General features: G+C 38.5%; 1 protein-coding gene across 2 annotated transcripts in view; it reads left to right on the top strand.

The window, feature by feature from the left end:
- GPALPP1 (GPALPP motifs containing 1) overlaps positions 1–15041 on the top strand; it is a 39303-nt gene extending 24262 nt beyond the window's left edge. Inside the window, exons 5-9 of one of the 2 annotated variants that reach the window (XM_020971503.2) lie at positions 1480–1614; positions 1805–1969; positions 7655–7753; positions 10508–10727; positions 12186–15041. In XM_020971503.2, the coding sequence (XP_020827162.1) occupies positions 1480–1614; positions 1805–1969; positions 7655–7753; positions 10508–10726 (618 nt within the window). In that variant the 3' untranslated portion in view covers position 10727; positions 12186–15041. Of the gene's footprint in view, positions 1–1479; positions 1615–1804; positions 1970–7654; positions 7754–10507; positions 10911–12185 lie in introns of those variants that run through there. The other variant, XM_020971498.1, reaches the window with a different exon arrangement.
- The last annotated feature ends 206 nt before the right edge of the window (positions 15042–15247 follow it).

Raw genomic sequence — 15247 nt, 5'->3', positions numbered from 1 at the left:
AAACGAAGAAACAGGCTTAGAGACATAACATAACTTGCCCAAGATTTCGTGGCTCATTAGTGGCCTTCAGAATTAGAACCTGTGTCTTCTAACTCAAGTCCAAGGTTCTGTCCCCTCTATTAGGGAACTATCATGGAAGCCAAGGAAGAGAAGAGTCAACAGTATCAATTACCATAAAGATATCTAGGAGAATGAGGACTGAGGAGGGACTGTTGGTCATAGTGGACACTCAAGAGTGCAGTTTTCAGTAGACTCGAGAAGGCCAAAACCAAATTAAGGGTAGAGTGAATAGGGAGAAGATGGAAAATGCAAAAATCCAATCATGGACTATTTGTACAAGAATGTTGGCAGTGCATTTCTAGGGAAATGGTGGAGTGAGTAGGAACTAAGGAACCACCTCCACTAAAATCCTAATTACCAGTTCGCCAAGTGAAAAATCTCTAATGAGATTGAGCGACTGCTACTTTTAATACTATTTGCTACCTTGGGGCAGGTAAAACAGGAGGGAAGCACTATCATTTATTTCTGTACACAGAACTGAAAGCAGCAGCATCTAGCTCAGTGGCAGCTTATTCAGCTCCCCCATTGTACAGATGATTAGTCTAAGTCCCAGAGAGTTTAAGTCACTGACCTAAGATCACACAGTAGGTTACTTATTGGAGAGCTAGAATACGTAACTGGAATTTTTTAAAAATTTCAATTCCGTGTTCTTTCTGCAATCCCAGATTTGTTGTAAGTGACACAGAGCAAAGTATCATACTTGTGAGTGTTCTTTCCAAAACTTATTCAATGAAGATAAATTGGGTTCAGTTATAAAAATACATAGACTCTACTAGGGCATGTACTACACCCATTTGAAGTTTTGGAAAACTGCATTAACTCTCAGATCTATTGTCTCCATTAACTCTGATACTACATTTTTTTTTCATTAACTGTACTGAATTGTGCTCCTGTTGACCAATAAAAATTAATTCTGCTTCCCAGACCCCCTAATGTACATCTACCTTATTGTACAGTTGATAGCCTAGGCAGTAGAGAATATGGCTAAAGACCTTTTACATGCCAATAATGATAGCTATTATTATTTCTTATATAACACTTTACATTCATTATCTCATTTTAAAAGGTAGTTATGATCTCGTCTTATGGCACTTAGCACTTAGTTATATGATTGACAAATATTTTTTGATGGTACTTATGGTGCTAGGCAGTTGGTGTAAGTAAAACTATAATTTAGAAACTTCATTTGTTGTTTTGTTTTGGGGGGGGGGCGTTGCTAGGCAGTGGGGTTAAGGGACTTGCCCGAGGTCACATAGCTAGTAAGTGTTAAGTGTCTGAGGCCAGGGATTTGAACTCGGGTCCTCCTGACTCCAGGGCCAGTGCGCTATCCACTGTGCCACCTAGCTGCCCTTCCTTTGTTTTTAATACTACTGATCCTTCTAACTTATTTAATGTAGTAATTATGTTTTGCTTTTAAAGGGAACTGAGAGTAGTGAAGATGAAGAGGCCATCATTGGACCAATGCCTACAAAAGGACCAGTTGATTATAGTGTAACTAAAGAATTTGAATGGAGAGCTCAAAGAATGAAAGAAAAACTCACCAAAGGAGATGATGTAAGTGTTTTAAATATCTCTTTGGTGCCTAAGTAATACTTGGTTGTAAATTTAGCAGTCCAGTTACTCCTCACTGGTTGAATATTAACTGACAACAATTTTGTCAAAAATATCAGTCGAAAAGTATACTAATTGATATAAAATGTTATGTATATTCTTATGTTTTTTTTTAATTAAATATCTAATGAAGGATGGGTCCAGACCAGTTACAAGGGAATCATGGATGACCGAGCTCCCTCCAGAACTGAAAGGTTTTGGTCTTGGCCCAAGAACTTTCAAGAGAAGAGCTGATGACAAATCTGGCGATCGATCGGTTTGGACGGATACTCCGGCCGACAAAGAAAGAAAAGCTAAGGTAAGCATGATTTCATTTACCCTAGGCATACAGATTTTCCATATAATAATACATAAGACAAATTTTACTCAAGAGGTGTGAGCGAGAAAAAAGGGTCAAATATACTATTAATTTGTGATAATGGCTAGTAATCTGTAGTGATCTTCGTATGATATGGGTCTGACCAGGTCACTCCCAAATTCAAAAGCTTACACTATCTTCTTGCTGCTTCTGAGATCAAATGCGAACTCCTTTGTCCAGTATTCAAGGCTCTCCATGGTCTTACTGCAGTTACCTCTTCAACTTTGTTTCACATTCCTCTGTTCCAGTCAAACTCTCAAATGTTCCCCAGATATGACTTGCCATCTATCTGCCATGCCTAGAACGTCTTTCTTCCTCCCTCCCTTAGGGGCTGTTTCCCTGAAGCCTCCCCCAGCTTCAAGTGTTCTCTCTCCTTTGTTTTCCTGGAGGGCTTTGTCCTATCATAGCTTTTCTTGTGTTTTTATGCACACAGATCTGGACCTGTGACTTCATAGGAATGTAAGCTTCTGGAAGACAGGGAATATTTGACTTAGATTTTTTTTATCCTCAGTGTATAGTGCAGCATAGGCCCTTAATAAATGTTTCTTGAATTGAATGACAAAAATAGTGAAGTCAGAAGGAGAAATATTAGTTATTAGGAAAGGAAAATATGCTTAGTCTTTAAGGATGTTGAATTGAAGTACTTGTGAGATAGCTGGGTAGAGAGAGGCCTTATGGCAGCTGGAGGTTGGGGGGGAGGTCGAGTGCTTTGAGAGAGTCCAGGAGAAAGAAATTGAGGCGTGACTTCATGGCATAGATGCCTTGGAATCTAATTCAGTTGTTAAGGGAGGAGGTATAGGAACAAAGAAGAGGAGATGCTCAGATGAGCACCTGGGAATGCCCACTTTAAGTAAAGGAGACAGAAGCAGCAGCTAGAGAGGTCCGAGGCAGGACAGGAAAGAGCAGCATCTTTACACCCCCATCTGAGGAATTAAATACTTAAGAGCTGCCTGTTGCTGCCTGCTGGCCCCAGTCATGTGAGCAGAAAACTGGCTTCCTATCAGTCTGGATCAGTCTTGAACAAAGCTAACAATTCGGTGACATTCAGTCAGGTGACTGTTATTCAATACAGTACAACATAGACAATGTTAATTGGGGTTTTCTAAGTCAGTATGGGGCTCTGCCTCTCAGGGTTAAGTTTCTATTTGAGTTTGAAGCCACTGGAACATTTAAGAGGTTAGGTAACATACCTAGTATGTTTCAGAGGCAGGACTTTAACCCACATCTTTCTGGATCCAGGGCCAGCTCTCTGTCCCCTACTCCCTCTCTAAAACTACTCAACAATCTGTATATAATCTGGGGGGGGGGTGCGTTGTTTCCCTACTTTTCAGTACTTCCAGGAGTCTTTGATCCATCAATGTGGGTACCTCCAGCCAACAATACCAATGACAGCTCATCTGTCCATGTCTTTTCATCCTGTACAGCTCCTGTCTGTTCTCTGATAAATCTGCCACAAGCAGCCCATTAGTTGTACTCAGGGCCCCATTCCTAAGTCTGTTGATGTTACTTAGGGACTACATCCCATTCAGACTTTCCATCATTTCCCTCTCAGACTTGCTACAGGACCAGTCCACAACTTTCTAATTTCTTCTGCACTGCTTCTTCTGAACAGCTCTTCTCTGGTAATAGACCATGGTGTGCTTGTATGCACCATGCACTTCTCCGTGGCATTTTGGGTGACTCATGGTATTTATTCTTCAGAGATTGTGATATCCCATTATTCATTATTCAGACTGGAAAAATATTGGTATTAAAAATATGGGCCTTTGTTTCAGTAAGAAGCTCATTAAAATACTGTCATTTCAGTACTTTGTGTAGTATAATTTAATTGCATAATACAATGACAGGTCATTAAAAGTACTACACAATTACCCAAATACAATCCAGCCGTTTCTCTTCCTCCTAGTCAGTACTCAGCTCTATTCACTCTGTCTGTCCAAGTTATATATTGATGGGGCAACCTGTGGGCCGTCCTTTGAATTGCATATCATAGTCTAGACCAGGGGTGGTCTAGCCATATGTTGCCTTCTAGGTCCTCAAGTGCAGCCCTTTGACTGAATCCAAACTTCACAGAACAAATCCCCTTAATAAAAGCATTTGTTCTGTAAACTTGGACTCAGTGAAAAGGCCACACCTGAGGACCTAGAAGGCCACATGTGGCCTCGAGACCCTGGTCTAGACAATATGAATTTTTACCCACTTGGCTTTTCCAGTGTAGACGGTTAGAGTCTCGAGTGGCTATGGATCTCATCTAGGAGATTCTGCAATGTACTGGCACTTAATGTAATCAATATGCAGTCATCTACAAACAGAACCCTCATCTAGAGGGAATCCTTCAGTTTGGACTCTGTGATGGGCTCTCTCTGTGAGGCAGGCAAACGCCTTTGGCAAGCATACATATCCCTGTTTGATATTCAGAATCAGAGGGACATTCGGCAGAGTAATCTTTCGAGGAATCTTATGTGGTCTTAGCATATGCACAAGAGCATCTTTACTGGGAGGAGAGACGTTGGGTTGGGGGCATTTTGCTGTACCAAATCAAGCACTCAGTAAGTAAGGCCCTTTCAGTGGATAAGTGTGACCATCTGATATTGTTTGTAAAAGTCTGCCTGATTCCCTGTCATACCTTCATCCAACTTCTTGGTTTACATGTAGATTATTCTCATAAAGATTTTATATAAATGAAAAAGTAAGCATATGCATATAAGTGGTGATATTTTATCAGTTGCCTTTTCTCGGTTGTAAAAGCTTAGGTGATTTCTTTTTCCCCTCAGACATTTGGATCCTCTTATCTTTTATGTAAAACACTCGCCACTTCCAGCACCTCCTCTGCGTAGTCTTGTTCTGGCCCAGCTGCTCTTCCTAGCTTTGTTTGCCTCAATTCCATTTCTCCCTCTTCACCTCACGTCACACATCAGGGTTAGAGTGGAGTCCAAATGTGGCAGCTCCATTGTCATTGATGGAGAAAATTGTTTAAAGGAATCTTGACATGTCTTAACCATTTTTTTTTTTTGCTTCCTCCTTCATGTTTCATTCTTAGATATTCTCAAGATGATCTGGCTTTATTTTTTTTTTCTATAAATCTGTTTTATGGGTACTTCCCGTTGCCAAGATGGCAGAATGAAGAAGGAAACCTCTGAAGCCCTCCCAGATTCCCCTCCAGACAACTAGAATACCACCTCAGAATTGATCTAGGAGCAGGGGAGGAGTTTACCAGCATGGCAGGGAAGGTCTGTCTCACTGGAGTTGGGAGGGAAGCCAGGTCCAAGAGCAGCAGCAGCCAGCTTCACAGCAGGGGTCCTACAGCCAGACCACCAGTGAGGCCCCACCCTCCTGCAGGCCAGCAACCTCCTAGGCATGTGAGCATGTGAAGCTTAGCAACTTGTGACCCTGCCCCTGGGACCTACCAGCAGATAGACCTTGTTTCCATAGCAACCCAACAGTAGGACCCCACCCATCCGGCACATGACCAACAAGATCCCTCCTCTAGGGCCAGCCACCAGAAAGACTCTGTTACCATAGCAACCTAGCAGTAAGGCCCCACCCCTAGAACAGGCCAGCAGCTAAACCCTATCTATACCCAGGGGAGGCCAACAGGGAGGTCCCACCCCCACCCCCAGTGCAAGCCAGAAGGGATGCCTACCCTCCAGAGAAAGCAAGCAGCTAAGCCCTAAAGTCAACAGTAAGACCCAGAGCCTGAACACAAAAAGACAGGACAGTGCAGGACCAGAGACCGACTCTTATGTAAAAAACACCAAGTCACACGCACACAAAAAAAAGACAGGAAAAAAATGAGCCAAAAAAAAGAGCTTGACTACAGAAAGTTATGGTGATCAGGAGGATCGAGGCATAAACTTAGAAGAAGACAATAGTGTCAAAATGGCCACATGTGAAGCCTCAAAGAAAAATGTAATTTGGTCTCAGGCCCAGAAAGAATTTCTGGATTTTCAAAAGCAAATTAGAAAAGTAGAAGGAAAATTGAGAAAAGAAATGAGACTAATACATGAAAAAAAAGAGTAAATAGAATGGGAAAAGATATAAAAATTTGCTGAGGAGAATAACTCCCTAAAAAATGGAATTAAATGGAAAAGGAAGTACAACAACTCACTGAAAAAAATAATTTCTTAAAAAGTAGAATTGAATGGAAACTAATGACTCTATGAGACATCAAAATACAATAAAATAAAATTTAAAAAAAGAATGGAAGAAAATGTGAAATTTCTTACTGGAAAAACAACTGACCTAGAAAATAGATCCAGGAGAGATAATATAAGAATTATTGGACTACCTGAAAGCCATGATTAAAAGAAAAAAAAAGCCTGGACAACATCAAGAAATTATGAAAGAAAACTACCCTGATATATTAGAGCCAGAGGGCAAAATAGAGATTGAAAGAATCCACCAGTCGCTGCCTGAAAGATCTCAAAATAAAAATCCTAGGCACATCATAGCCAAATTCCAGAGCTCCCAGATTAAGGAGAAAGTATTGCAAGCAGCCAAAAAGAAACAATTCAAACATCATGGAGCTACAGTCAGGATTACACAGGATTTGGCAGCTTTTACATTAAAGAACCAGAGGGCTTGGACTATGATATACCAGAAGGCAAAGGAGTTAGAATTACAACCAAGAATCACCTACGCAGCAAAATTGAATATAATCTTTCAGGGGAAAAAATGGATATTTAACAAAATAGAGGACATTTAAGCATTCCTAATTAAAAGACCAGAAACCGAAGAAAAAAATTTGAGAGGAGCGGAAACGTTTTGTGTCATCGTCCATCTTAGAAAATTTGGGAAAGTCAGGGCATCTTGAAAAGATGAGAAAGGATAAGTGTTAGTAATGTTTTTTAATTTCATGCACTGCTTATGGCCATCCCCAGCAACCATTATCCAGCAGCTCTTGTAGAGTCGGGACCTGGCAGCTAGCTGCCTCTCAAAACACAAGAGATTGGGAAGGACCCCCAGAGCTTTCCTTCTGGCTTGCAAATGAAGCCTCTCTGTGTCATCTCCCCCAAAGGAATGTTCTTCCTTTTGTATCCCCAGCACTGAAGCATACTGCTCTGCACAGAATAAATACTTAGTAAATGCTTTTTAATTTATTCATTCAGTAACCAAGATGGATAACGGAGGAAACATCCTAATTTAAACACCAAAGCCCAGATTAGGAAAAAACTTGTGTGATGCTAGGTGTCTCTAACTTGGCTTTACTTAGGATCATAAATTTAGAATGGATGAGAATGTAGGAATAATTTAGAACAACCCCCTCATTTTATAGATAAGGAGCTGATGTGATCCTTATGGAAACATGTATGACATTACCAGATTCTAAAAGATAATTTCTTGGTGCTGGTAGAATTACAAAGGCCTTACAAGCAAAACCCTGAATATAAAAACAAAATTCTCATCTCTCTTGTTTCACCAAAATCATTCAGTATCATTATACTAATACAAAGAACTTTATATCCTAGCTCTGCCCATCTGTTTTCTATCTAGCAGTATCATCAGACCCAGTCTAAATTCAGTATTTTATTGTAATTTAACCTGAATATGACTGGTATTGATTTGTTTTTATTTATTTTTTTCTTGTATGATTTGATAATGATCCGTCTTTTTTGTATTCACTAGGAGGCACAGGAAGCAAAGAAGCAAACGGGTAAGAGTGAGGAGGACCGTGTATTATCAGGAAGGGATAAGAGATTGGCTGAGCAGGTGTCTTCATACAATGTGAGTGATAAAGTAAAATGCCCATCTCCTTTATCTTAACTTCTCTCTTTTTCTCTATCTTCTACCCACCCTCACTCTCATCTTCCCTCCTTCAAACACATACACATGCACACATGTACACCTGTCTCTTTCCCTGCTTTCCTTTCTGTCTCTCTTGAAAAATACCCAACTCTCTTGGTTTCCATGGTAATATCACTATAGCCTTTTTTTTTAACTGCTGCTGAAGGCAATGTCAGACTTTTTAAAAAATACCCCTTTGTGTAGGATCTTTTTTATGTGTATTTTCAGTTTGTATTTTATTGAAGTGACTCATGTCAGAACTTCCATTATAGGGGATAGACAGCTTCAGAAACTAAGAGCCTCCCAGAGTTATACAGATCTTCATCAGTGTTCAAGAGCTGTTTAAAGGGGAAATAGATTTGAATTGTTTGATGTAAAAGTCTAAACCCAGAGTAGTCTAAAGGAATCACCGCTAACAGATTAATTGAGAATTTCATTGTCTTTTCTCTTTTCTATTATTTTCTCTAGTATTTCTAAGAAACCCTTTCCAACTTCAAGAAACTGATACAAATCATTGAGACTGTTGAAACCCAAAACATTTTTTCATTTATTTTTTATGAAAATTCCCTTACTCCTCATTGATACTCATTTCAGTGGTTGTCACCAAAATCTTAAAACCATAGCTGGTCAAACTTGCCCCTTGCTTACAGTGTACACGGCATTCTTGATGAGCATCTTGCTGGATAATCTTCCTGTGCTCCAGTTCAGACAGGCACAGCAGCTGTAGCAGAAGGAGCAGCCCACTCTTTGCTCTGTCATTACTAAGACACCAAAGGAAGAAAGGCAAGAAGCGTTTTAGTCATTGATCAGTCGTTAATGGCCGCAGCCTTACTTCATTATTTCCCTCGAGGAAACTCTGGTTTCCATTGCCAAAAATGGATTTCCCGGCAGTTTACTCTGGTCGTCTTTCTGATTGTTGAGTTTGTGGTTTATCCACAGCAACCCATTCCCATGCCATCAGCCAGATGCCAGGCTGCCAGTCTTAGAGCAGAGCTGAGTAGAATTAGGGATCCCTGGTTGAGGATATGTGTTTCACATTGAGTCTGTATCTCTGACTGCACTTCAAAGTCAAATAAGATTCATTATTTAGAACTATCGTGCCTCATCTTACATGATTATTGAGAACTGATTTTTATTTAGCATCTTAGTTAATCTTATCTCCTTATATCGAGCTCTTCTTTCCTACGTTGACACACAGAACTGTAGGGGGCATTTCTCTGCAACATTAATGATTACTAAAGTAGGCCTGCTAGCTTGGAAGCTGAAAGGAAGATGCTTTTATGTTCTCAGTACGACACTTGAAAGTGTCTTTGCACCAGATACATGAGACAGTCTTTCTGCTTCTATATTAAGTCTTTCAAAACTCTAGCAAAAAAACATTTATGGTCCTCCATTTTTAATCCATAGCTTATTAACTCATTAGGTTGTTACTCTTTTCTTAATTTGTAAAGTTTAGAACACCAGCAGAGGTATTACAGAGCCTTGCTTTATTCACAAATATATAATCTTAGAAGAATTATGCTTATGTGGGAAAATAAAAACTTTTAATTTTTTCCCTTATTTTTCATACTGTTTTGAAAATTGACAGCTACCACATAAATTCCAGACATTTTTCCTAATTGTTTTCTCTTTTGAGTTGGTGCTTCTTATTATATTTTTACGATTATTCCCCCCCCCCAATAAATTTAGCACCTTTGGTGCTATGTATATCATAGCCTAGAAATGAAACTAAACTTTATTATGTTACTTTGGTAATAGAACAGTACAGTAGAAAAATTGCTGGATTTGGGATTATAAAGTCCACATTTGCTTTGCCACATCCAACCTGAATGACTGGGAGACATTTAACCTCATCTGTGAAATGAGGCAGTTGGGCCAGATGATCTCCAAGGTCCTTTCCAGATCGTACATGACTGTATTTAATTTATTTTGTACATAGATACTTGATTGACCTATGATGAATATATTCTTTTATTTCTTCATGTATTTGATTGTTACAGTTAACGTTGGCTTTTTGTTTTTCAGATTTGTGTCTCTCGATTTCTTGTAGTCAAAAACCTCTTAGTTTGTAATTATCACTCTTACCTTTCTTTGAACATCTTCTTTTCCTGATTTGTATTGTCAGAGTTTAAGTGACTGTCTCTGAAGACCATATACTGACTCTGAAACCACCGTCTTTTATAGACCTGAAATAAAAATTTGGCTTTTCTAGCCCATTCATTCACCTTTTCCATATTTCCCTCTTATGTAATAGTATAGTAATGACTGTCTGCTATCAGTATTATTAAGGAATATATACTATCTAAATTTTAGCATCATTTGATTTATTCATTTTAGGAGCCTCTAATAAAGTAAGCTATGATAATTTTTTTCCCTTTTTTAGTATTCCTTTGTTAATGTCAATTCTGCACACTGGAATATTAAAATGTTTGCTTGACCCCCCCTAGATCTCTTTTTCTCAGTGTTTACAGTTAATGTAGGTCCCAAGTTGTGTCTAATTTTCATGAACTTATGTCCTGCAGATTCCACCTGTCTTTGGGTTTTGAAAAGGCAGCAGGGAGTCAGACACCACTCTTTTTGATGTTGACTACTGTTATCCAATGATTATACTTTGTCAAGAGATTTTATCATTATGATGTCATGCTAAGATTTTCATTTCCTTTTCCCCATATGGCGCTTTCCATTCCACCCCAGGATTCAAAAAGATCAGAATCTCTTATGGACATACATCACAAAAAATTAAAGAACAAGACAACTGAAGAAAAAAATAAGCCCCAAGAGAGAAGGCCATTTGACCGCGATCAGGATCTCAAAGTCAACCGTTTTGATGAAGCCCAGAAGAAAGCTCTGATTAAGAAATCTAGAGAACTAAACAGCCGCTTTTCACATGGCAAAGGCAACATGTTTTTATGATGTGAGTATCCTACTCTTTACAGCAAGGTGTATTTTCATACTTCTGTACTTTGAAGTTATGGATTCATTTACTTGATATGTAAATATTCTTTTATTTGTATACAAAATGTATTTTATTTTAAAAGAGAGCCAATTATAATACCGCCTTTCTGTATAAATAAAATCTTTGGTTTTTGAAACTCAACCTTGAAGAGAAAATGTAATTTAATGATAACATACTGTTGCATTGGGATTAATAGTCAAAAACAGAACATTGCTGTCAGAAATGTTAAAGAAAATTCAAATATAAACATAAGGGGCAAAGTTGACATGAAGCTGTAGTTTGGAGCCCTGGGAAACACAGCTCATTAAAGCTTAGAGAAAGGAGACTTGGCAGCAATCATTTTTAGAAATAAGCATTTTCTTACATTTACTTTAACCAAAAAAACACTACTTAAAAAGTAGTGTGCATTGCCTTGACTGTTCTTAAAGGCCAAGATGCTTCTTTTTTATACTCATTCCCTAGCTATACTTGACGTGTATCAATAACATAAGGACTAAGAAAATGATGAAGTATCTGGCGTCTCTTTCTTTAAAAACTTACCTTTATAATCTATTCATTACCTTAAACTAAAAACCGTATTAAAACAATAGCAGTTATTTTACCTAGTGGTTAAGGGGGAAGAAAAAACAAAGCTATAGCCATAGATGAATGTATCAAACCTTTTCTTCCTTGCCTCTTGGGGAATGGGATGGGGTGGGGAGGAATTATAATTCCATGTAGTAAAAGTAAGTGAAGGATCAGTCTCTCTGTTCTACCTTTATTCTTTTGTGTTAGTCTGTTTTTAGAGTCTCTTCTTTCATACTCAAGTAAACCTACAAATCCTACATTATCTCTTGTGGCCTTTAAAATGCGAAAGCAGAAGAAAATAGTGGCCCATATGTAGAATCCAATAGAGCCCCTGGCTGCTCCGTCTTCTTGGGATGGGCTTTTCTATAAATAATTATTATGAGCTTTTCATCTCATCATTATTTTATTATGCCATAAAAGCTTAACGACCTCTGGGTGTTGCTGTGAAATCTGTGAAGGTTTAAACCTGTGCCAAGGACCGACACCCTGTATGCTGGCTGATCCTTTCCCATGCTCTGACCACAGTTTGTGCCTGCATGATTCAGTCTACCTTGGGATCAGTGTGTGAAGGAAACATTTGCAATGGGTCCTCTAATCTAAGACTGAGGGGCATTTCCCTCTAAACAGCTGCTTGTGCCAGTAATCACTCCTAAGTAAAATTATTGTTGTTTTCGTTTTTAATAGAAATAAGGTCTGTCATATTTACTTGGAGATAAGGAGAGCAATCATTTTTTCATTCAGGTCTTATGACAAAGCTGTCTTCATCTTTGGGTTTTGTCAGGGGGTAAGTTTGTATAGTTTGTTCACAAACATTTAAAAGAACAGTCATGGATGCCTTTTTATTTACAGATGGCTAAATCCCCTGAATAAGAGAAACGTAAATGGGAAATTCATGCAACCTTTAATTTCAGCTGCCCAAATGAAGGTATTAAGATAACTTACCAATGCTTTAAACATTTCTCCTTACTATGTTAGACATAAAACTCTAATTTCAGATGCAAATTCCATTACCCATATTCTTAAACAAATTAATCATGTTTGTTCCACTGCTTCTTTGTTCTGGTTTGGAAAAGGCATATGGGGCTAACATCAGTAATGGGAAAATTAATTTTTATTGAAAACTCCATTTCAGCTTTTCACTACCTTATATAAATGGAATGAACTGTTAGGTCACATCATCACACAAATGGCTCGCGCTCTCTCTCTCTCTGTCTCTGTCTCTCTCTCTCTCTCTCTCTCTCTCTCTAGTGTTGTCTTTCTTAATACTGACAAATGTAAATAGTAGCTCACTAAAGACGAATTACCACTTTCTAAAACAGAGTGAACAAGCAGTTTCACTGAAATGTCACTAATCAAAGATTAACTTCACTTTGGGGGAAAAAAAAGTCAACTGGACAAAGATGCAGAGTACAACATTTTCTTCTCTCCGTCTTCTAGAACACAGAGGCTTCCTTGGTCTCCTTTTACTTTTGTCTTTAAAAATATTTCACCAAGATAAGCCACAAATATTTTTGATAGAGTCTTTATGTACAGCTGCCTTTTTTCAGGAATTCTGAAGAAGATCTTCATGAAATTTTAAAGCTTTATTATTGTTTGAAACGAAAATTTTATCTTTGGCTTTTTTGTTACTTCTTTTATGGGCATATTCTTTACTGGCAGGAAAACTGAGTTCTAAGTTAAGAATCAAAGATTCTCCGCCCTGCTGTTAGCCCACTGAGTCATTCAACTTTTCTTTTGTGAAACTTTGCTTATTAAACATAGATTTACTATGATTAGTAAAATATTTTAGATTTTAAGGGATATTTCTGCACAAAGCTCTTTCTTACAGTTACCATTCTTCTCTTCGTGCTGGGGAGCACTTGTCACCTGCCCCAGGTCCAAAGGGAGGCTGTGCTTCCTACATTTATGTGTTTTGAAGTGCTCACTTACCTTGACACGCTAGATCCAGCAAGTTGTTCTGTACCACCTTTAATGACAGTGTAAGAAGCATAGCAGCAACTGCCAGACTTGAGCTTTCAGAGGTCTGTGGTTTCCTCAGGGTTAGTACTCCTGCCACTAAGGCTGATGGCTGTTCTTCTGGTCTTTGAGACTGGTCTTCTGTTTTAGAAAGTGGTAATTCGTCTTTAGTGAGCTACTATTTACATTTGTCAGTATTAAGAAAGACAACACTAGAGAGAGAGACAGAGAGAGAGAGAGAAAGCGCGAGCCATTTGTGTGATGATGTGGTCAGCCAGGTGTGTAGCCAGCATCCCTAAACTTAGCCAAACTGGTCCTGCTATAGAAGCTGCACTGACTGTTGCCAGAAGCCCAGAAAATGAATGGATAGATGCAGAGAAGGACAGCGTTCTTCCTGTTGTTCAGTCCTGCAGAAGGCTTATTGAAATCCAGTCTCTGATCAGAGATTTGGGCTTACCTGCACACTAAAAGTTAAGTTTAGGGGACTTTCAACCGAAAAAGAGCCTTGATTAATGAAATGTATAGGAAGTATTTTAATATTCTTTCCTGTCGAGCTTAGCATTTCACATTGTCCCAGGGAACATTTAACATTGTCCATAAAGCCATCCCTTTAAATTGTGGGAAAAGCTGATAAGTCATATCGATTCAGATATTCATCATGGTATCTAGGATATAGGTAAGTAAAGGGTTGTATGTGTACAAAATTTTTCTGGACTAAAAAGTATATGATGTAGATATAGATAATAATGCCGTTTTTGCTAGACAAACCAAACCCTTGTGAGTTTTATGCTTGTACATCTGGACTAGTCATTGTCCTCCAGATACCCTTCTCACTAATATTTTTGATCATTGTCTGGCTTTGACAATTGTCAAATAGTAGTGTTTTAGGTATTGCTGTGTGGATTTTGTGGAGATTGTTGATAGAAGTTCATCTGTTATTAATACCATAGGGCCTCAAAATTCATTAGACTTTCTGTATGAGCCATTTGACTGTAAAAATGTTGCAGCATTAATATACAATCTATCTTTTTTTTTGAACAAAGCTGCTAGTTGTCACGAATAACACTTATTTAAGAGTATTAACACTTATTTAACAGTATTTAAGAATCTAGGGCCTTGGAAGATGGACTGTACAGAAACCAAAGACTGATTTTCAAGATACTGTTATCTCTTCTCCTTTTGTGTGTTTGGGGCATTCCTACATTTTGCTAGAAGAAATACTCTCCTTTGAGGCATTCCTAATAAGAGTCATCATGGAGGAAAAGGACATCTTGCCCACTGAACAGAAACAAATTTGTGGAGTTTCTACTCCAGTTCATCAGTTTATTTGAACTTGCATTTGATGCCGTCAAGGGATTTAAACTCAAGTCACAAGAGATTGTTTCCTTCTGCGGGAAAGGTGGCTTGTTTTTTTTGTTTTGGTTTGGTTTTTTTGGTGAGGCAGTTGGGGTTAAGTGACTTGCCCAGAGTCACACAGCTAGTAAGTGTTATGTTTTGAGGCCAGATTTGAACTCAGGTCCTCCTGACTCCAGGGCCAGTGCTCTATACACAAAGGTTAATTTTTTTTAACTCACAAATCACTTTAAGTTTATCTCTGGTGTGAAATATCAATGTGGCAAAATACGTATATGCTGCTTTATACAGCCTTATCGTTATAAACTTTACAATTAAGAACTGTTTTTGAAAAAATACTGTTCCCCAAGATGTGATTCTTAACCTCGAAATAAAAGGTTTGTTTAATATTGTAAAGTGATTTTTTATTTTTGGTGAGGCAATCGAGGTTAAGGTTACACAGCTAGTAAGTGTCAAGTGTCTGAATCCAGATTTGAACTCAGGCCCTCCTGACTCCAAGGCTGGAGCTCTATCCACTGTGCCACCTAGCAGCCCCTGTAAGATGATTTTTTTTAAAAATTGTCAGCATTTCTGGTATAAATGGTTCTCACAAAGGTTATTTT

The sequence above is a fragment of the Phascolarctos cinereus genome, unplaced genomic scaffold (assembly GCF_003287225.1).
Source record: "Phascolarctos cinereus isolate Bilbo 61053 unplaced genomic scaffold, phaCin_HiC Scaffold_7;HRSCAF=346, whole genome shotgun sequence".
NCBI lineage: Eukaryota > Metazoa > Chordata > Mammalia > Diprotodontia > Phascolarctidae > Phascolarctos > Phascolarctos cinereus.
Note: the sequence above shows the minus strand (reverse complement) of the source record. Positions and strands in the feature narration are given on the sequence as shown.